This window comes from Ambystoma mexicanum, chromosome 1p (assembly GCF_040938575.1).
Source record: "Ambystoma mexicanum isolate Mex_15411 chromosome 1p, UKY_AmexF1_1, whole genome shotgun sequence".
Lineage (NCBI taxonomy): Eukaryota > Metazoa > Chordata > Amphibia > Caudata > Ambystomatidae > Ambystoma > Ambystoma mexicanum.
In genome coordinates, this window is record NC_090921.1 from 789999136 (window position 1) to 790020005 (window position 20870).

Below are 20870 nucleotides of genomic sequence, written 5' to 3' on the forward strand. Positions count from 1 at the left end.
GCACACAGAAGGTTTCTACACCATGAGGTGACTTAAATGACTAGGGCACTGTGGACATTACTATATCACTGGTACATTTAGAGCAATAATGAGTTTGGTGTCAAAGGAAAGGGTTTGGGAATAAAACAAAGGTTACACAAATATTCTGAATCGGGCAATTACTTTTGAACCCCCAATGCAAAGTAAATTGACCCTTTCCTGGAGGAAGGAGGAAAGGTAAAGCACAAAGTCAGAGGTAAGAAGAGTCTTTCAGTGAGCCAGGCCAACCAATGTTAATTGAGCAAAAGTCTAGGTGAGCTGGAGCACTTCTTGCAGGTAAGTAAAAGGCTTGCACAATGTTTTAGCAGTCTTTGTAGAAAATATAGACTCACTCTAGGGCCATTTAGGCTTGTGGGGAGCAAAGCTGCAAGCAACTCTGCAAAAGCAACCAAGACAAGTCTCAACTGCAAACTAGCAAGGCTACACGACAAGAGGTAAGTTCCCTTAGTTTTACACTATCTTTGGTTAGAAGAAATTGGTTCCAGCTGGCTTCTGTTCCTGTGTAGGTCTGCAGATCCTGTTGTTCCTAGGCCTCAGTCGTGGGGAGAAGAGGGAGGACGTCTGGGGACTCCTGCACTATGAATTGAATGTCAGCGGCATTAATGGGCAAACTTCAGATCAGCAGCACTTAGCGGTTTCAGCTCCTCACGGCTCACGTAAATAGCACCACGGTGGTTCTCTGATACCACTATGGACTTTTGTTGCAACTGGGGCCCAGCACTCTGTTGAGGTGGCTCAGGCTCGGTCAGTCCTGCTTCCTAGGAGTCCGCAGGATCTTCCTGGATCTCGGGACCAACTTAAAGACACTCACTTGTTTCTGGTGTTCCTCTACCTAGCACTTGGGTTCCTGCAGCAGCAATGGAAGTACAGCCAGCTCTGATAGGATTTCCAGATGAGCTCGTCTTGGGGTCCATTGGTCCCACCAACCCAAGGGGAGAAGTCGTCCTTTGCAGGTCTTCTCTAGTCGAGGTGAATTTGGAGCTTCAGCACTGCAGCAGGGCTTCACCGGGCAAACCAACAGTCCAGGAGTTGCAGCAGGCGTCTCTTCCAAGTTCTTCTTCGGATTCCTTCTTCCAGTGGTAAACTCTGGCTTCCAAGCAAAACGCCTCGCCTTTTATGCAGGTTTCTCCCATTCATTCGCAGCCTAGCTGTCAATCACACAGCAGGATGGCTATCTTCTAAGTACTGCCTTCCAGCCAATCACCCTTGGGTGCATTCCTGTAACCAAGGAGACTAAGCACAGGGAGTTGGGGCACCTCCCTTGCTTCCTGCACTGCTAGACACGCTGGAGCAAGAGGCGGGCTTCACTCGTGAATCCCGCCAAAGACAACATTAACAAAGGGACCAAACCTGGTTTGGCTCACAGATTAAATCTCTTGAGGGACCTTTCTAACAAGAAATGGGCACCTATGGGTGTTTTACTGCAGCTGCAATTGCAGCCTGTGGTAAAAGCACACAATGGTAGGAAAAAGTAAACCATTGCCACAAGCAATTAATTGTAGACAGGGTAACATAAAATGTTACATAAGAAACTAGACAATGGGGATACTAAGTAACCCCTCCAGCACCCTATTGTAAGATAGTGTGTGCTGGGTCTAGAAAGTTACAAAATATAAGTAAAGTCAATTTCACTTCACTGCTCTTGGAAACAGTAATTTTACCAAGAGAAGGTATTTAAACCTTTGGGAAGTCTAAGAGACTTCCCTGTGTCACTGCACTGAAGGTGCTGTGTGTCACAATGTCAAGATGATGCCTAAGGAGTTCGTCCGACTCCAAAGTCAAAAGAAACACAGTCCAAATCACAGAAAAATACATGAGAGAGTGGGAAAAAGAGGTCTCACTGTCTCCAGGTTACACATTAAAAGTCCAGCAAAAAGAGCTGGGGGTCTCTAAGGTAGAAGGGAAGTAGCCCATTCCTGAGAATTCCTCCTAACATGGGGCTTCCCAGAGGTCAACTTATTCGCCACTCTGGGCAACGCCCAGATTACGCCACGATGTACCCCTCGGAACCGATCCAGGTGGAACGATCTTGGATAACATGGTCCGGGAAAATTGTCTACGCCTCCCCTGCCCCCCCCTCCTCGATTGACCTGCTCCACAGAATAGTGCACAAGATGCACCAAGAGCCAGTGAAGATGATTCTGATGGCCCTGATGAGGGCCCGCCAACCTTGGTTCTCCCATCTCATGCCGATGTCAGTCTCACCTCCTAGGAAGCTACCATGCCCCTACAGCATGCTGTCTCAAGACCAGGGGGAAACACTACATCCATGCCCTCAAACTCTTAATTTGGCAGCCTGACTCATGAGGTCGTAGAGTTTGGGCACTTCCAACTCCCTGAAAGATGTATGGACTTACCTAGAGAAGCACAGAGACCGAACACCAGGCATTGCTACACCAGCAAATGGAAGCGCTTTGTCATCTGGTGTAACAGCAAATGCATCAATCCAATTGAATGCTCACCTAAACATATCGTCCTGTACCTAACCCACCTGTTAGATTCAGGTATGGTTTTCAATTCTCTAAAGGTCCACTTAGCTGCTCTTTCGGCGTACACCACATCAGAGCAAGGTTTTGTGGTGGAAAATTCTGGTAATTAAAGCATTTATGGAAGGGCTAAAGAGGCTTCATCGCCCTAGTTCCAACACAACTCCTGGGTGGGGCCTGAATGTTGTTCTTACCAGACTAATTCGGCCTCCCTTTGAACCAATGCACAAGGCTACCCTTAAAGCACTCTCCTTATAGAGGTGATCTCCACAAAGAAGGCCCTCTTGTAGGCGAGTTAGTGAACTGCAGGCCCTTTCAGTTCAGGACCCATTTGTCATGATTCACAAAGATAAGGTGGCGTTGCGCACACACCCTCGCTTTGCGCCTACATTTATCTCAAAGTTCCATGTAAACCAATTCATAGAACTACCCACCTTTTTCCAGAACCCCACTAACGTGTCGGAAAGAAGCCTCCACACATTGTATGTGAGGAGAGCGGTTATCTGCTATCTGTAAAAGACGAAGCCACTAAGGAAAACAAACCAGTTCTTCGTTTCAGTGGCAGCTGGTAGAGAAAGTGTCCTGTCTCTAAATCAGCTATCTCAAAGTGGATCGTAAACTGCATCACACTGTGTTACACTCTTGCCAAGAGCGATCTACCGTTAACGCCTAGAGCACACTCTACTCTAGGCACAGGGTCTACCATACCATTAATTGCAAATGTTGCTCTTGAGGGCATTTGCAAAGCAGCAACCTGGAGTTCTGTACACACCTTTACACAACACTACTGCCTAGATACGCTCTAGGTCTGATTCTCAGGTGGGACAAGCAGTGCTAAGACATCTTTGCTACCGTTTCTTCACACATCCCACCACCATCTCTGGGTACTGCTCGCTATTCTAGGCACAGCATTTGATTCTAAGCAGATTCACAAGCATCAGAAGACATGCATTACTCACAGTAATAGCATTTCGAATGGATTGTGTCCTGCAACGCATTCCACATCTTTGACATGTAATGTCCACAGCTGTACACTTCAGAAACTTTTTCGGCAGATGGCGTCGGGCCCATGTCCCTCGAAGGCCTCTGTCGAAGGCGACGTCACAGAATGTTATAAATAGGATGCACAGCGCCCGTAGCCTCCATTTCTTCTGCAAACGTGTTAACTTCGTGAGACTCGGTGCGCCTTGTGTGTTCATCATTACAATGTCTTTCTCTTCGGCCCCTCCGACTCCACGGTCTGGGTTCAAGACCTGCCGGGACTGCAAATCGAAGATGTCACTCACCGACCCCCACCGCATTTGTTTGCGGTGCCTGGGGAAGTCGCACGACACCGACGACTGCTCGAAATGCCAGTCGCTGACTGCCAAGGCCTTGCGGAAGGCAAAGCTCCAGGTGGGTAGGGGCTCTAAACCTGTTAAGTCCCGGACGTCCAAGGGGGTTTCCACTGACGACTCGAGGGAGGAATCCTGGGGTTCTCTGTCTCGGAGTGGTTCCCGCCACTCGTCTTCCTCGTCCCGGCACTCTAGGAAGTGCTGTCACCGGTCGCCTTCCCCGTCCTCCTCAGAGGATGGTGCCTCAAGGAAGGTTACGTGCCCAACGAAGTCCTCGACTCCGGAAGAATGGGCGGCGTTTAAACAATCCATGTTTGCAATTTTTCAGTTGCAGAGCACGGGTCTGGTCGTGCCTTCGGACGAAGCCGGCAAGGATCGGTCTCGTACCGTGGCTTGCATGCCTTCAGGCTCGGGTTCACGACGCGACTCACATCGGGAGTGTTCGAGGTCCGGTACGGACAAGGAATCGTCAAGTCACAAGAGACGTGTCTCTAGGTCTCGTTCCTCGTCCCCAGCAAGACCGCAGCTACCTACAGAGGGCTCGATGCCGGCATCGACTCGGTTGGCGCCGTGTCCGTCCGACTCGGACGTCAACGCTTTACCGTCATACCAGCCCACTGCACCGTCGGCCCCTGTGTCGACGCCGGAGCCTTCGGCGCTCACGACATGGAGGTTGTCGACGCTCTCGACATCGAAGCCTTCAGCGCTATCGGTGCCTTTGGGGATTTTTTTCTCGAAATATGCCTCTGGAGTACACGGATATCGTAGATGCTCCAAGGAAGGCTACTGGGAAGACTCTGCGGCCTGTTTTGGACTCCAGGCCCTCTTCTGTCCCCAGGCCTGGGTTTCAACTCCCACTGGATGACATTTATGAAGAGAAGGAAAGGTCTGCGTTTGAGGACCGGGTGACCTTGAGGATGCTCTACTTTTTTCTGGAGATAGTCAGTTGGAGGAGTTGCGCCAGACACTCCATGATGCCAGTGGATTGGACACTTCTCCGGAAGTGGAATTCGCTAGGCCCGAGCCTGGGGCTCATGCAGAGTCCTCGTACAGGAGGCTCATGGGTCCAGTCCTCCTGAAGACTTTGTGCAGGATGATCTGACGGGCATTTTAGATCAAGGTCCGTCCTCTGACCCTGTTTTGCCCTTTCATCTTACCTTGCATAAAAGGGTGGCAGCTGTTTGGCAGTCCTGGAATCTCTTCTGGCTTTGAATAAATCTTTAACTAAGAAATACTGCCCTTCCGTTAGTGACCCCAGCTATTTATCTACTCGCCCCACTCCCGAGAGTTCGGTGGTTCAGGCGTCTACAGCCACCTCGAGGCAGGCGGTGTAACCTACCATCCCTCTGGAAGGGGCCAAAGAGCTTTGACGGTTGGGCCCGGAAGGTATCTTCTGCTGGGAGCATGGCCTTGAAATCGGCCAACTCCACGTGTGCCTTAGCAAGGTTTTCACACAAGTGGATTTGTGTTTCTTTGGCGGCTGAGCATATTCCCGAGGGGGAAGAAAGGGATGGGTTCCTTGCTCTCGTGTAGGACGGCAGGGATGCCATGTGCCAATCCCTTCAGTCGGGTCTGGATTCGACCGACAGTGTTAGCCGAACCATGGCTGCAAGCACCATTATACGCAGATTTGCGTGGTTGCAGAAGTCGGGGTTTGCTCCAGATGTGCAGGCTTGTTTTCTGAATATGCCCTTTGATGGCGCACATTTGTTTGGCAGCAAGACTGACGAGAGCCTTGAGAGGTTGACCTCAAAAGCTGCGGCGAAATCTTTGAGCGCCACAGTGTGTCAATCTCTGCCTTTTCGTCCTAGGGCAGAGCAGTGAAGGGGAGGTTCTTTTCGTTACTACTCCTCCTTTGGTAGAACGAGAGGGGCCGCCAGTCAAAGGGGCCAGCAAAAAAGTACCTGTGGTGGTCGGGGAAATCGTGGTGCCAAAGCCGCTCAGACAGCTGCCTCTTTGCCTTCCGGCGCCACCGCAGCCGCTTCCAAACAGGGCCATTACTTCAGATGCGTGGGTTCTGGATACCATAGCCCACGGCTACTGCCTTGCCTTCCCTTCCTTCGGCGGCCTCACGACAATCCACCGGGAACCTCTCTTTGAAGCTTACGGATCCGCTCCTTGCGCAGGAAATCGTGTCCCTGCTGGAGAAAGGCGCTATAGAACTGGTGCCTGTAGCGGAGAGTAACAAGCAATGGTATTCCCCTTATTTTTTGATCCCAAAGAAAGACAGTGGATTGAGACCCATCATGGACTTGCGTTGGTTGAACAAACTTCTCCGGAAGGACAAGTTCAAGATGGTCACTCTTTCTCAAGTCCTCCAGGCCCTTCAACCGCAGGATTGGTTGGTGTCTCTGGACCTCAAGGATGCATACTTCCATGTGTCGATCCACCCAGCGCACAGGAAGTACCTGAGGTTTGCAGCTGGCGACTTGCACTTTGGGGAACCCCGCAAGAGGATCTCTTCGCCACCAGTGTCAACCGGAAGTGCGAGAGATTCTGCTCAAGGCAATTTCCTCCAAGAGGAGCCTTAGGAGACAAGTTTGTGGTGGATTGGTCATTCCCACTGCTGTACGCGTTTCCTCCAGTCCCCGTCATTCCTCAAGTGTTGCAGAGGTTACGGAGGTTCGGTTCCCACATGATCCTCATTGCTCCAGATTGGGCCAGGAGAGCGTGGTACTCGGACCTTCTGGAAATGTCCATCTGCCCTCCACGCCGTCTTCCCTACCGAGAGGATCTGCTCTCACGTGAGGTGAGGGGGGGGGGGGGTCAGGTTCTCCATCCAGAGGTCAAGACTCTCAACCTTCACGCTTGGTATCTGAAAGGTTGAGATATAAGGATTGGGACTTCCCGGATGACGTGATGGAGGTTTTGCTTTCGGCCAGCAACAAAATCCCTGTGCCGTAAGTTCTGCGACTGGTGCAGAGATCATAATGTTGATCCTTTTCAGTGCTCCATTCCTATGGTGTTGTCTTTCTTGCTTTCTTTGGCCCACAGGGGCCTTCAAGTGCGTACCAGTAAAGGTTACCTGGCCGCAGTGTCTATCTTTAAGCGCTCGTCTGAAGAATGTTCTTATTTTAAGATTCCTTTGATTTCCCAGTTTCTTAAAGGACTGACTAATGTATTTTCGCCGTCGCCCTTCCAGGTGCCAGTTTGGGATTTGAATTTGGTTTTGAAGTTTCTCATGGGTGCTCCGTTTAAACCTTTGCACTCTTGTCCTTTGAGATTACTGTCCTTCAAGACGGTGTCCTTGGTTGCGGTTACTTCCACTCGCAGAGTGAGTGACTTGCAGGCACTTTCATCTAAGCCACCCTTTACGTGTTTCACAAGGACAGGGTTGTACTGCGAGTACGTCCCTCTTTTCTACCTAAGGTAGTCTCTGAATATCATTTGAGTCAAAAGGTGGTTCTTCCATCTTTCTACCCTCCTCCTGGTAAGGAAGAGGAGCGTCTCCATCGGTTCAATCCTAGGAGAGCTCTTAGCTTTTACATTTCTAGGATATCCAGGGTCGGAGTGGACGATCAACTCTTTGTAGGATATGCTGGACACTGATTGGGCCAGGCTGTTACCAAACAGACATTGTCCAGGTGGATTATCCTTACCATTACGGAGTGTTTCCGGTTGGCGGGTAAAGACCCTCCTTAAGGGTTGAGGGCTCATTCCACTAGGGGCGTGGCTACTTCCAACCCCCTCCAGCGGGGTGTTCCTATTAGGAATATTTGTGATGCTGATACTTGGGCTTCAATCCATACATTTGTAAAACATTTTTCCCTGGATGCAATCCATGGTCAGGATATGGTCTTTGGGAAGGTGGTTCTTTATTTCGCAATCTAATTGGGTACTCTAAATTCTTTTTCCTTCTCCATTTACTGGTACTGCTTTGGGAGTCTGTCAAAGAAGTGGAATGCGTTGGAGGACACAATCCATTCGAATAACAAGTTACTTACCAACTGGTAACGTTCTTTCGACTAGATGTTCCTCCAACGCATTCCACATCGCCCTCCCAGCCTGCCCCTCAGGAGCATTTCCTACGCGATTGCAGCTTCCGTTTTCCGCAAGGCTAAGTGCAGTCCAGCAGGCATCAGACTGGTGCCACATGTTTTTAAACTGAGGCTACGGGCGCCGTGCGTCTATTTATAACATCCTGTGACGTTGCCCCTGACAGAGGCCTTCGATGGACATGGACCCGACGCCATCGACGCAGGACGCCCTCTGCCGAAAAAGCTTCCGAAGTGCACAGCTGCGGACATTACATGTCAAAGATGTGGAATGCGTTGGAGGAACATCCAGTCGAAAGAACGTTACCAGTTGATAAGTAACTTTTTCTTCTGATGATTGTATCTACTTGGATTCACATAAGCCCACTGTCCTCCCCTCGTGGAGTAGAAGGAACATAGACCTCTTGCACCTTCTCTCTTCTGTACTCCCTCATGCTGACTAGAAGGCTCCCTCACAGCAGAAAAAACATAACCAGAGGGACCTCGACGCGTGAGGGATTTTGGGTACACTACACGTCACGTTGAGGATAGCGTAAGTCACACCCATATCGATGCCCCTTTTTGATCTTAGCAAGAAAGTTGCAATACTCTGCGATTTCCACTAGATGTCGGACTATATGCACAGCATGTGAATCTAAGCATATACAATCATCAGAAATGCTATTTCGGTGAATAATGCAGGTCATATTTATATTTTCAGTAGAACCACTTTAAATACCTCATATGTTCACACTAGAACACTTCGGAATACGTTTAGAAGACACTTCAAAGGACACTTTCACTTTTATGTTTATTCGCGGTTACATTTGTTGCAACGTTAGGAAGGGAAAAGACAATGCTATCGTATTGTCGGTAATTACACACAGGCGCGGTTCTTAGCAGATTTACGGTAAGACATTCACTCTGCGAACACATATAAGAAAGTAACTTAAAGGAAGGAAATGGGGTAGTTGGAGTAACACTAGCCTGGTTCAAGGTTCTAGAGAGGGTTTCTTTGCACAGCAAGTATTTTAATTCAAAAAATGCAACCGTAGTTAAAGGCAGGTTGAACTACACAGGTTGGTAGTGTGGCTGAGCAGCCAGGCTTATTTCAAGAGGGGTCAATGTGCGCAGTAGAGGAGTTGCGCAGAAATTCAGTGGCAAGTATCCAATTCAAAACCTACACTTAAGGTTTCTTGATTAAACAATTATTAATTTAACAACCAGTTTGAATAAGCCTTCTTCAGAAGGAGCAATATAATAGTAATACACAAATACACTCCAAAATACACTCTTAGTTTCTCTAAACCAGCAAATACCCATTTGGAATGACACACAGACACTTCCTACACCCTGGGTTGACTTTAATAGCTAGGACACTGTGGACATTAATATCTCACTGGTACATTTAGAGCAATACTGAGATGAGTGTTAAAGAGATTTCAGAATAAAACAAGAGATCATAGAACTATTCTGAAGCAGGTAAGTACTTTTGAACTCCCCAACGCAAAGTAAATTAACCCTTTCCTGGAGGGAAGATAAGACACAAGCAGAGGAGAGAAGAGTCATTCAGGGAGCCAGGCCAGCCAATGTCAATTGGGCAAAAGTCTAGGTGTCCTGAAGCACTTCTTGCAGGTAAGTAAAACTCTTGCACAATGTTTTAGAAGTCTTTGTACAAAAACTAAAATCAAAGTGGGGTCACAAACTTGGAGGCTTGTGGGAGATAGAAGATGCAAGCAACTCTACAGAAGCAACCAAGACAAGTCACAACTGAGATCAAGTAAGTTTACAACAACAAGAGGTAAGTTCTCTTAGACTGTACAGTACCTTTGGTTAGAAGAAAAGGTTCCGCTGTCTTCTGTTCCTGTGTGGCTCTGCAGATCCTGTTGTTCCTGTGCCTCAGTCGTGGGAACAAGAGGGAGGACTTCTGGGGACTCCTGCAACGGGAAGGTCAGCGACAGAAAAGGACCAACTACTATTCAGCGGCACTTTGCGGTTTCAGCTCCTTGCATCTCAGCAAATAGCACCACTGCGGTCTCACAGATACCACTCTGGATGTTTCTCGCATCTGGGGTCCAGCACTCTGGGGTGGCTCAATATTGGTCAGTCCTGCTTACTGAGAGTCCGGAGGATCTTCCAGCAGCTCGGGTCTGTTTTAAAAGCAAAGTTCTTCTTGGGACTGGTTGTTCCCACCAGCCAAAGGGAATGAGTCGTCTGCTTCAGAGCTCCTCTGTCGCTCAGAAAACTGGGTCAGGACAGCAGTGTTGCAAAGGGTTTGCAGGCGTCTCTGGTCATCGTCTTCTTCAGTTACTTTAGCTTCCAGTTGTCAACTTTCTTTACACTCCAGAAGCCTCACCTTTTATACAGTCCCAGCACATACTCCTGAAATCTCTCAACATTTTACAGAAATGGGCGTTTAGCTGTCCAATCAGGACAGCCAGTCCCACTGTGGGAGCTGGTCCTATTTGGGCACTCTGGCAGACAAAGGACAGGGGGGTGGAAAACTCCTCCCCCACTTCCTGCCTGCCTGGACACTATGGAACCTTGGTAGGGACACCCAAGGGTTCCTGCCAAAGGCAAAATACACGCACTGACCTCCCCCTCCCAATATGGTAGAAAAAGGGCTAACAACGCCCACGCTCGTAATTGCGTAAAAAGAAGGGAGGCCCCAAGTTGGTACTTGGGTGCCCCTATTGTGCACTACCGTGGATATGCGCACAGCCTGCGGTATAGAAATTACACAATTAGTTGGTAGAACACATCCGCTGCCACCAGCCATAACTAGGAGATTGTCTATGCTACTAAAAAGTCACAGGAGCAGAGAGAAGGGGGATACTGGGTATTCCTTTGGCCCTTCACGTAAGGGGGTGCGTGCCAATCCCTCAGACTATAGAGTTATTGGGAGAGATACTCCATCCTTAAGAACAGGTAGAATACAAAGAATAAAGTTCCAAAAGGCAGATCCCACAAGAATGAATGAGTGGAAAAAGGCTTTGCTCATTCAGGATTTAAAGAAAAAGGTCCAGAAGTCCAGCAAACAGTGCTGGTGGTCTCACTAGGAGAGGGGATGAAGGATACACATGATACATCTCCCTAACAGAGCGGCCTTAGTGTTCATCCCATCCCCCCGAACCACCACTGTTCCCTGGTGATGGTTAGGCAACATAGCTTGCCGACAGGCTGAGTAGGATACACAATTTTGTTTTTGAATCAGAGGTGCAAACGATGGGGAAAAAAAAACACTTCTCTCTACTGGAACTTTGTGTTTCTACGGCTGTCAGGAATGCCTATGTGAGCTTTGAATCTGCCCTGCAGGCACTGCAGAACAGTTGCTGTGGATGTCAGCAGACTGGCACAGTAAATGCACATGTTTAGCAGACGCCCCTTTCAGAAACCGAATTACTTGCATAGTTTTATTTTGTTAAAATCAAGAAAACTTGGGCTATCCCGCTCTGACCTAATATAATTCTGTCACCCAGACATTCATTCTGATGATTTACAAGATGATAATGAGGTGGAAGAATAAATGTATAATCCTCTGGAAGAGGAGGAAGGGGGAACCCCATTGATTAGCTCTGACACCCAACGTTGAGCCATTGGTGTACAATTCACCCACCAATTTGTTTTGATTGTTGGTTTTTGAGGATAGCTTGGAGTAACCCCAACATGATGCTCCCTACATTGGAATTTTAAAATCTGTCGAAAAACATCTTAGACAGACATTGGAAAAACCAGATACGTACAGGTCTGTTCATTTAGAACAGAAGCATCTCCCCGCACTGGAAGTCCAAACTGTGCAATAATACAATCCTTCTCCGATTCCGTGCTTTTCACTACCTCAAGGAACAAGTCTGGTGCCCCAGCATCCTTCTCTGATGCATCGCTAGAAAAGAATGCAAAAGGATGTATCGGCTAGGATAGGATATGGCAAAAACTGTGGTCTAACGCCTACTTGGTGCTAATTCATCAGGTTTCGCCATCCGTTAAGACATGGCTCATTGGGACAAACTGGATACCCTAGTCAAGGACATGGCTCAGGTCATACAGGTGCACTTGTTTGGGAGGGGGGCAGTTTCTATCGAGCGCATTGATAGAGGGCTGCCTGGGTGCAGCCGAGCACGCAGAAAGGCAGATTTAGAATGCAGCAATTGTAAAGCATCATGCCTGGCCGAGTTCAAGCTAGAGGCTCAAGCAACCCTAAAAACAAGCCTCTTGATGATGAGGGCCTTTTTGGAAAACTAGTGGATGAAGCGTTAGGCAAGGCCAAGAAAGCATTTGAAATGCTGACATCTTTAGGCCATTTATCAGGCAGACCCCTAAGCAAGGTATGGTTCTCCCAGACCACGCAGGCCTTACACAGGGCAAAGCCTGTTATTTTTCAGCCCATCCAATCGGTGTGTGTAATTCATTCAATAGTATATGGGGCAAATACAATCTATCCCTCAAAACTAGGTGAAAAATGCATAATACAGGGGATAGCGTTGTGGCAGATGCTGTGGAAGAGGGGGCTGTAAGGGTGCCCCTCCAAAAAATTATCTTCTATTCCTCATTCCTTCCATGCCACCCTATAGGGGGAAGGATATAATTTACCCATGCGTGGGGTGGAGGGGGGGGGGGGGAGTTATTACTTCAGACTGATGGGTGCTGGACGCAGTGTGACAAGTGTACTACATAGAACTTGCCCGACTGCACAACATTCCTACAATAAATTGCAGACTACCCGAGGAGAGCATGCTGCGCTACTAAACAAGGAAGTGAATAATTTCCTGTTACTGGGCCTTTTCAAGAAGGCTCCTCAACAAGAGATCAGTACAGGTATTTACTCAATGTACTTCATAGTAGCAAAGAAATTGAACTAGGATGCCGACCTAAGGCTAGCAAACAAGTTTGTCAAGCCTCAAACATTCCAAATAACAACCCTTCAAGGGGTTGATCCTGTTAAAAAATGAGACTTCATTATCGCCTTGGACATGAAAGATGTATACTTCTGTGTTCCCAGCATATCGACATTAGCTGTGCTTTAAGGTGGGCAACTGACGCAATCAGTTGAAAGAGCTTCTTTTTTGTGATAGCATGGGTAGTCTGAGGTGCTGGCGCCCACCTTTCTAGATGGCTATTTGAAGTGTATCCCTATTTGAATGACTGTCTCGTAACAGCAAAGCAGTATGAACACTCCTGCAGCAATTGCCATGTTACACCAACTAAGTTTTTCAATCAATGTAGGAGCGTCAAGTCTTCTACCCAGCCAAAACAAAAGGTTCCTTGTGGCACACCTAAACAAGGAACTGGCAATCATTTACCCGTCCCAGGAAAGAGTGTACACTGCTGGCTCAAGTTCACTTGTATAAGGCACAACAGACTGTCACAGTACAAAAAGTCATGACACTCTTGGGATGATGGCATGTTCCCCATTCCTCATGTGTCCTCTGCAAGAGTGTCTGACAAACCAATGGTCACAAACAGGCAGCTCGCACGATCTAGTGATCATTTCACAATAGGTTATCAGAAATCTGCAGACACCTGGAATCTTGTTAAAAGGACGTCCATTTGTAAATCTACCAGCACAAGTTATCTTCACAACAGACTCATCATTAGTGGGCTGTGGGACATGAGCTAAGTCCATTTTACTGTTTTGGGAAAATGGATGCTTGCCACAGATGGCCTTAAAAACACAAAGTCCTAGAGAGGGTTTAAGGGTCTTTATTAATCTTTTTCAGGGCGCTAATGGCTGTCCCTGGCTCTCTCATCTTAAGGAAACAGTTCCCACCCTAGACCAGGCATCCCTACTTCTCTGGTTAGTATTTAGTGCTTAGTCACCCCAATTATCTAAATACTACCTGGCTGGCAGTGAGAGCCTATCCATACTTATCTCATGGTCTTTCTAGGTTAGACCCACTCTCAAGTTAACCTTAATTCTAAAGGATGTATAGAGATGTGCCTTGCAGACACTCAAGCCCCGCTGCACTGATGTTCATCTCCCTATTTCGTTTTACTCTCATCTTCCGGCTACTCTCCTCCCTCCCACTCCTCCTGCCTGTTCTCCCTTCTTGTCCTAGGTATTCCTTCTCTTTCCCTCCAATATGTCTGTCTACTGCCTCCCTCCACCCTCTGATGTACTTCTCTTCCTCCCTCCGTAATAATGCTCCATCCCCAGCGCTACTGCCCCCTCCTCTGTACTACTCCTACCACTCCACCCAACCTTCTCAATCACTCTCCTTTCACTCTCTATCACCTTCCAGCCATGCCTGACATTCTCACTCACCTTGCAAGCACACAACCCATACAGTACCACTAGCTCTCATCAATACCTCACGTTTTCCTCTTAATGCCTCCACACTCCAGTTCACTGTCCTTCCTCCTGCTGGTCTTTTGGTCTACCACCCCCTCCTCTGACCTCACCCAACTAACCCACAACTTCCTGTTTCCTGTCTCCCTTCTTATCCACCACCTCCTGTTCCCATTGGACTTAAGGCCCTAACAAATCTAGCTCTGTCTTATGCTCCTGGGAGGTGTTAGAAGGGTAATCTTTTTTTTTTTTAAAGGTGGTTAAGCCCTGATCTCTTCTTCCGCGTGGGGCAACCATTCTCCGACAAGGGCGGTTGTCCAAGTTCGTGTTGGCATGCCGCTTTGCTGTGAATTCTTGTTTAAGTGCATGGGGAATTGGTAGGCACAGTGATAGTCTCTTTAAGGAGGCTCCGCCACTGCTCCAGAATGTGCCGTTTGCTGCAGATGCTTGGCGGTGCGTGTGTTCCTCGTGCCTGCGCTGATTTGATCTCTCTCTCTCTCTCTCTCTCTCTCTCTCGGTTCACTCTCCTCTCGCTGCTCATAGAGCTCCGCTGACTGGAATGCTGGTTCTTGAGGCTCTGAGGTAAGCTCTTTCAGGTGGTCCGCCCGGGTTTCCGTGATGTGTGGTTGCCTGCAATGATGGGCATAGCACTGGCAAGCATTTCTTTTCGGAGGTATGGGGGTGATAGACTTTTCAGATACAAACAGGCACTTGTAGAGGGGTTAGGAATTTGGGCCCTCACAACTGCCACCTCCCCTCTCTGGGGTAGGATTAGGTCTGGCTTCCACCCTCATAGGCCTCCTAACTTGGAGCGAGAGGGGTGGGGTGGTCTCCATCCCCTTGTGACAAGGCCAGATTACTGACTTCACAGGCAACATCAAGCAAGCTTCCATATCAATGTTTTAGAAATGTTAGCCGTTAAGAATGTGGTACTGACCTTCCACATATTGGTTCATCACAAGAATGTATTAATCAAGACTGATTACACTACTGCCATGTTTTACCACAACAAGCAGAGCAGAAATCACTCTCCATGCTTCCCTCAAATTGAACAGCAAATCTGACTGTACATCTGCAAGAGAGGTCTTCCTCTAGGCAAATCATGTTCCAGGGATGCAACACCCCCTGGCAAACAGCATAAGCAGGTCCCCGTATTGATTTTCCACAGTTACGGTTTTCCAACAGTCAACTTATTCACAACAAGTACCAACACAAAATGCCCAACCTTTGCCTCTGGATACCCACAACCTAGGTTGCTCCATGGATGAATTAGTAAGAGAATGCTTACTTATGCTGCCCCTTGTACACCAGGTAGTTAACAGGTCACTTCAAGAGGAACTAAGTTTAATCCTAATCAGTATGGTACCCTGTTTGTTTTTGCTGCTTTCCTGGCATAGGCGTATATGGGACAACCCCTACTTTTTACTTTGTTTGAACTCCTGACCTGACTTTTTGGAGGTATGTAAAGCCTTAAAGCCTTCTGCTTTTTTCCTCTTGTATTTTTTTCCTCATTCTTATGGGAAACCTATCAGTTTATAAGACTCATTAAAATTGCACCTTAAAGTGAATTGTGGTTAGGATACTTAGTAGTCTTATAATCAATAATGGCAGATATTTTTCTACTGTATTTTAGATTTTTACATGTGCACTTTTGTATTTACCACAAATGGCTACTAAAGGTTGCTAGCACCCTAGGATGACTGTGCCACAAGGTTTTTGCTTGTCCTTTTGCCATATTGTTCTTTGTCCTTCTTCCTGCCTTTTTATTTTGGGGAAGGCTTCTGCTTTAATGGGCTAAGGGGCAGTTTGTGTGAGCCCAGATGTGGGTCATTGGACTGTATGCTACCAGTACACATCCTGGTGCCTGAATGCTTGTTGCTTTGGATGGATCGGCACTTGGAAAAGAGCACCCTGTTGGTCCACAGACACCAACTAGTGCTGAGACTCCATGGCCTATAGTATCTGAACAAAAGTGACCATCCTGAATGTGTCCTTCTTGTGGAACCTGTTCAAGGCACAGGCCTCCACCCTTCTTTGGCACCAGAAATTAATGGGAATTATATCCTCTTCCCCCTCTATAGCTGCAAACAGGTCTATCGCTGCCTTTGCCAGTAAATAACCAGGTTTCTGGGCAAGTAAATGGGATGTGAAAAAAAATGGAGGATGATCTCTTAGCCTTTTTATCGAAGGAAAGCAATAGCCCTGAGAGGGGTCCAAAATAATGCCAAACTGCTCATCGGAACGGTCGGCTTGCAAGCCTTGCAAAATCTACTAGCCCACTAGCATTGGCGAGTAGTTTTTATGCAGGACGAGTACCATTTGCATGATACTCTACCTTGATGGCGAGTATGGGGATGTTAGAAACGTATTTTGCATTTACTGCAAACGCACTTTGTTTGCAGTAAATGACAAAAACAGGTTTCACTGTGCATGCTTGACAACATTACAGCAAATATGAAGTGTGCTTATGGTGACATGCACCATTTTACAAAATGCACTGGTAAATATTTTGTCACCAGTCACCTTGGGGCATTTCTCTTAAGTAGAGTATGTAAATTAAGGAACTCGCCCTGCAGGTCTAGTGAGATTTTTAAGAATTTGCAAGGCCTGACTTGCCTTCCACCCACTGCAGGAGTGTGATCCTTCACGCATCGAGGTCCCTCAGATTGTTTTTTCCGTCATTGTGGTCGGTCGTGTATACACTAAATCTGTAGCACTGCTACTTCTCAGAGTTAATAATTATAACTTTTAACTTCTTTTGACAGTCGCTTTTCGACAAGCATCTTGAAGGCCTTTGGAATGCCAAATTCAACGATTCCTCCAATTCGCCGACAAGCTTCGGACTACACCAGGCTTCAGCCTTGCAGTATGGAGAGTAGGGGGCTGATTATCTTTAGAGACTGCATCCTTTCACTGCCTTCAAACACTGCTTTTGTTTAGCTATCTTTTCATTTAAATGTAACAATGGAGATAACTCCTTTTATATTCTGTCCATCCTGCAACAGATAGTACCCGTGAAAAAAAGACACTCAAGTGTGCAACCACTGCCTTCCCCTGGATCATCTGGAGGGGCCTTGTGCTTCGTGCAAGTTGTTTAAGCCTAAAAAGCCCAAACGGTGGGCGGCCCATGCTATGATGGCCAAATCCGAAACCCCTACTGGCACTTTTGAATCGGACCTAGAAGGCCAAGGCAGTGACGGCTTGGTTTCGGAGGCCGAATACATTTCAAGGCAACCTACGGGATCCTGCCTGTCAGTCCCCAGTCCCGAAAGGCAGTCGCAATTCACTGCTATGGGGAAGACTCCTGGTGACAAGAACACGCACACACATTGAAAACGCACAACCCCGAGCCGCTCTTAGACGGATGCATCGAAAGAAGGCTGCATGCTGGCGGAAGGCACCTCGTGGCCTACCGAACTCATGCACCACAATCCCTCTGTTTCCACACCCTCGTTTAGCACAGGGCGAAAGGACAAAACAGGCACCACTTGACGGGCAACCAAGTCCTTCGATGGGTGATTTGCGACCGCCAAAACATATGTTGAAATCTCACAATACACATTATAGTAAGGCAAAGCAAACTAAAACGTCTCAGCGAATCACCAGATTACAGCATCTGTCCCACGGAAGGTACCAGAATATGCTGGATCTACCTCCCCTTTGTCACAATCTCTACAAAAGAAGAGGCCAAGAAAAAACACTGAAGTTATTTTGTTCCCTATACCAGAGACCCCTAAAACTGGGTTCAGGACTATGGGCACTATGGATAAAGTTTCCTCATTTGTCACGTAACCCAATCAGACAGAAGACCCTAGACTTAGAAATGGGACAACCTTTACCTAAATACCCAAAGCATCAGCCTTCTCCCACACTTGCCTTTATTGACATTACTGATCAGCCCCCTCATGACGCACAAGGCTCTTATGATCCCACTTTTTATCAAGATCAAAGGAGGGGACATTGGGACTCCTGGTACAATGATCCAGATGATCCCATTGAGTATGATCAAGAAGATCCAGATATCACTATTATCCTCCTGATATTACATCAGACGGTGGTCACATTTCCCCCATTCATCAGCTTTTAACGACTTCTAAAAAGGGCGGCAAGCCATTTTATTATCTAAACTCAAGAAGCAGAGGAAGACACTGATTTTGTGGACATTTTAAATGAGAGGAAAGCAATCATCTAAGCTATTCCTCTTTTGCAATCTGTTAAAAAAAAGAATTGCTGGGGGGTGGGAGGGTGCTATTGCACAGCTAGGAAATGGCTGCCTGACTGTGAGGCTCCGGCCCAGGCCACAACCTGAACAAATAAATATCCTTACCGGTGCTACCTTCCATCACAAAACAAGAAATAATTGCGACAGAAAGCTTGGTGTAGAAGTTGTCTTATTCTGAGCTTCCCTCGATCTGTGCCATCAGAGAGACAGAGATCACGGCCCACGTTGGACATCCGTAAGACCAGGCGCCCTACTGAAGGAAAGAGCGTGGCTCTAGAGGCCTATGTATGGGAGGAGTTAATAGCAGCGTATCATGGTGAAGTCAGATTTCACCCTCCTTGCTACTGTGCCGTTGCAGTTGCTGGCACCAACGAGGCTCGAAGAGGTCTGTGAAGAACGGGTCCACCTCCGACAGAGGTACACACATGGTTCCCCTCACAGTGGAGCTTGGAACCGGCTGTGGTGCGGGTGGCACCCGCTCCCCTCACGGAAGACAGCAACATGCGCGGCAGGTGTTAGGGAGAATTCTCTGTATAGGCTAATTTCCCAAACCTAGTGAGTACCCCAGCAGCTTTGCTGGATTTTTGGAGTTTATTTTTTTCTCCTGCTAAGAGTGAGACTCTTTCTCCCACTCTTAGGCATGATTTGAGAATGCCCTTTGACTTTGTAATGTGTTTTATGGGCTTTGGGGTCTTTTACTCCATAGGGTTTCATGTGTTTTTGGTAAGTGTGTTACACAGCATCCCCCAGTGCAGTAACACAGGGGTGTCATAGTGACCCCCAAACATAGACTCCATACCCTGGAACTGACTACTGTCTGCCAGGGCATGTAAAGTCACCATTGACTTTACTAGTCTTAAATTGTGAACAGAACCAGTACAAACCATCATATTGTGGAAGTACTGGTAGGGGTAATTAGATTGCCCCAGGGTCTGTTTTTCGAGGGGGCACTGTGCAGTCCCCCCTCGTCGAGTTTCTGGCTGGTGGCAGTGGTTACCACGCGAAATATTCCACCGTTTAAAATGAATGTGATTTTCCCATTCATTTTAAACGCACCACTTTTATTTGGTGCAATGTTAAAGATACCACCAGGTTATTTATTTAAATTTGGGTCTTTTTGCCAGGACTCGGTTTTAAAATGGCCGCCTCTGTCACTCCAACCCAAGTCGAGCCCTATGTTCCACTTTTGGCGGGCTTCTGCACAGAAGCCTCCAAAAGTGGTGCCACTCTGTCTGGGTCTACAGGATGTGTGGGGTGGGGTGGGGGGGATAGGCACCCTGGACTGAGTTGCCTCGGCAACTCAAGTCGCACTCTTGTTTGGCCCAGTGGTGAGCTGCCCGGCTCACCACTTAGCATGTTTGAGTGACAGCTAGGACTGATGAATGGGGGGTTTCTGCATAAAAGCAGGGTTTTGGGGACTGGAACTTCAGAAGTCGCCACAGGACCAAAGAATCCGAAGAGGGAGAAGCTGAGCCGACCTGCAACGACGACACCACCGGTGGAGCCCTGCTGAACCGACTCACCATTTCCCAACGACAGAGAAGATCTTCTTCCTGGAGAGCTTCTTCCTTTGAACTGGTGGGGTTAACCAGTTTGCCCTCTTTTCGCCTTCCTGGATCGTCTCGTGGTCGAATCGCCCGTGCCAAGCACCCCGGCGGCCGAATAGCCACGCTTCACCCCTACCGCGAATAAAAGGGTAGTACCTTTTAACCGGGAAACTCCGCGGCTGGTTTCTTCCCTGGCAGTGCAACGACCTCCAGCTTTCCTCTACGTCGAGATCTTCTCTTCCCCTGGACGAAGCACCGACTTGCACCCGCTGCCAGGAACAACTGCCCCCGCTGGAGCTTTCTCACCATTTCAGGTACTGTGTCCCGCCTGGTCTCCCTTGCAACAGACTGTTCAAGGTGTCCCGTAAATCCTTGATTCTCTATCCTGGGGTGACCTGGGACCTGTTAACTAACTTTTCTGAACTGATCCAACTCCTTTTTGAACTATCTGCAAAGACTTTTAAAGTGTACTTCAACTGTGTGAACTTGGGCACATTCCTCCTTGCTCTCTCCAAGAGTGGGCCTGGCCTATGAACTTTCTTTCTCTACAGTAGACTTTGTCTTTCTTGACTTGCTGTGGTTCTTTTAAAAGTGTTGGTATTGTGTGCTTTCCTAATTCTGCCTTTTCCCTCCCTTTTTAAATAATTATTGGAGTGCCATCTTGCTTAAGCGCTCACCTCTGTATTGATAAGTGGTGTTCTTTTCCTAAGACTTGTCGAATAATTAATCAGGGAGGTGTATATATTTCTAGTGACTGTGTTTGAACTTGCTTGACATATTAGTGCCAGTGTATTTTTACAAGTGTGTTTTTAAATAAATAAATATATACTTTTATACCCAAGCTCTGATCAGTGTTTGCTTGTGCTACTGTATTTTTGTACCTAATGTGTATACTCTATATACTGCCTAACTCTTCTTGAGAGAAGTCTGACTGCTCAGCCACAGCTACCAGGTAAATCTGGGTGGTACAGACTGCTACCAA

The 20870-nt window shown here is 47.6% G+C and overlaps 1 protein-coding gene across 10 annotated transcripts in view; it reads left to right on the plus strand.

Moving 5' to 3' along the window:
• The window catches only part of UBAP2L (ubiquitin associated protein 2 like), a 1950223-nt gene that overhangs the window by 1904347 nt on the left and 25006 nt on the right, over window positions 1–20870 (plus strand). For 2 of the 10 annotated variants that reach the window (XR_011304368.1, XM_069651771.1), the window contains one exon: window positions 14663–14701. The exons of the other annotated variants lie outside the window; for them this stretch is intronic. Coding sequence is in view for 1 of the 2 variants with exons in the window: in XM_069651771.1 (XP_069507872.1) it covers window positions 14663–14692 (30 nt within the window). In the remaining variant the exon portion in view is untranslated. The remainder of the gene's footprint in view (window positions 1–14662; window positions 14702–20870) is intronic. 10 annotated transcript variants of the gene reach the window in all.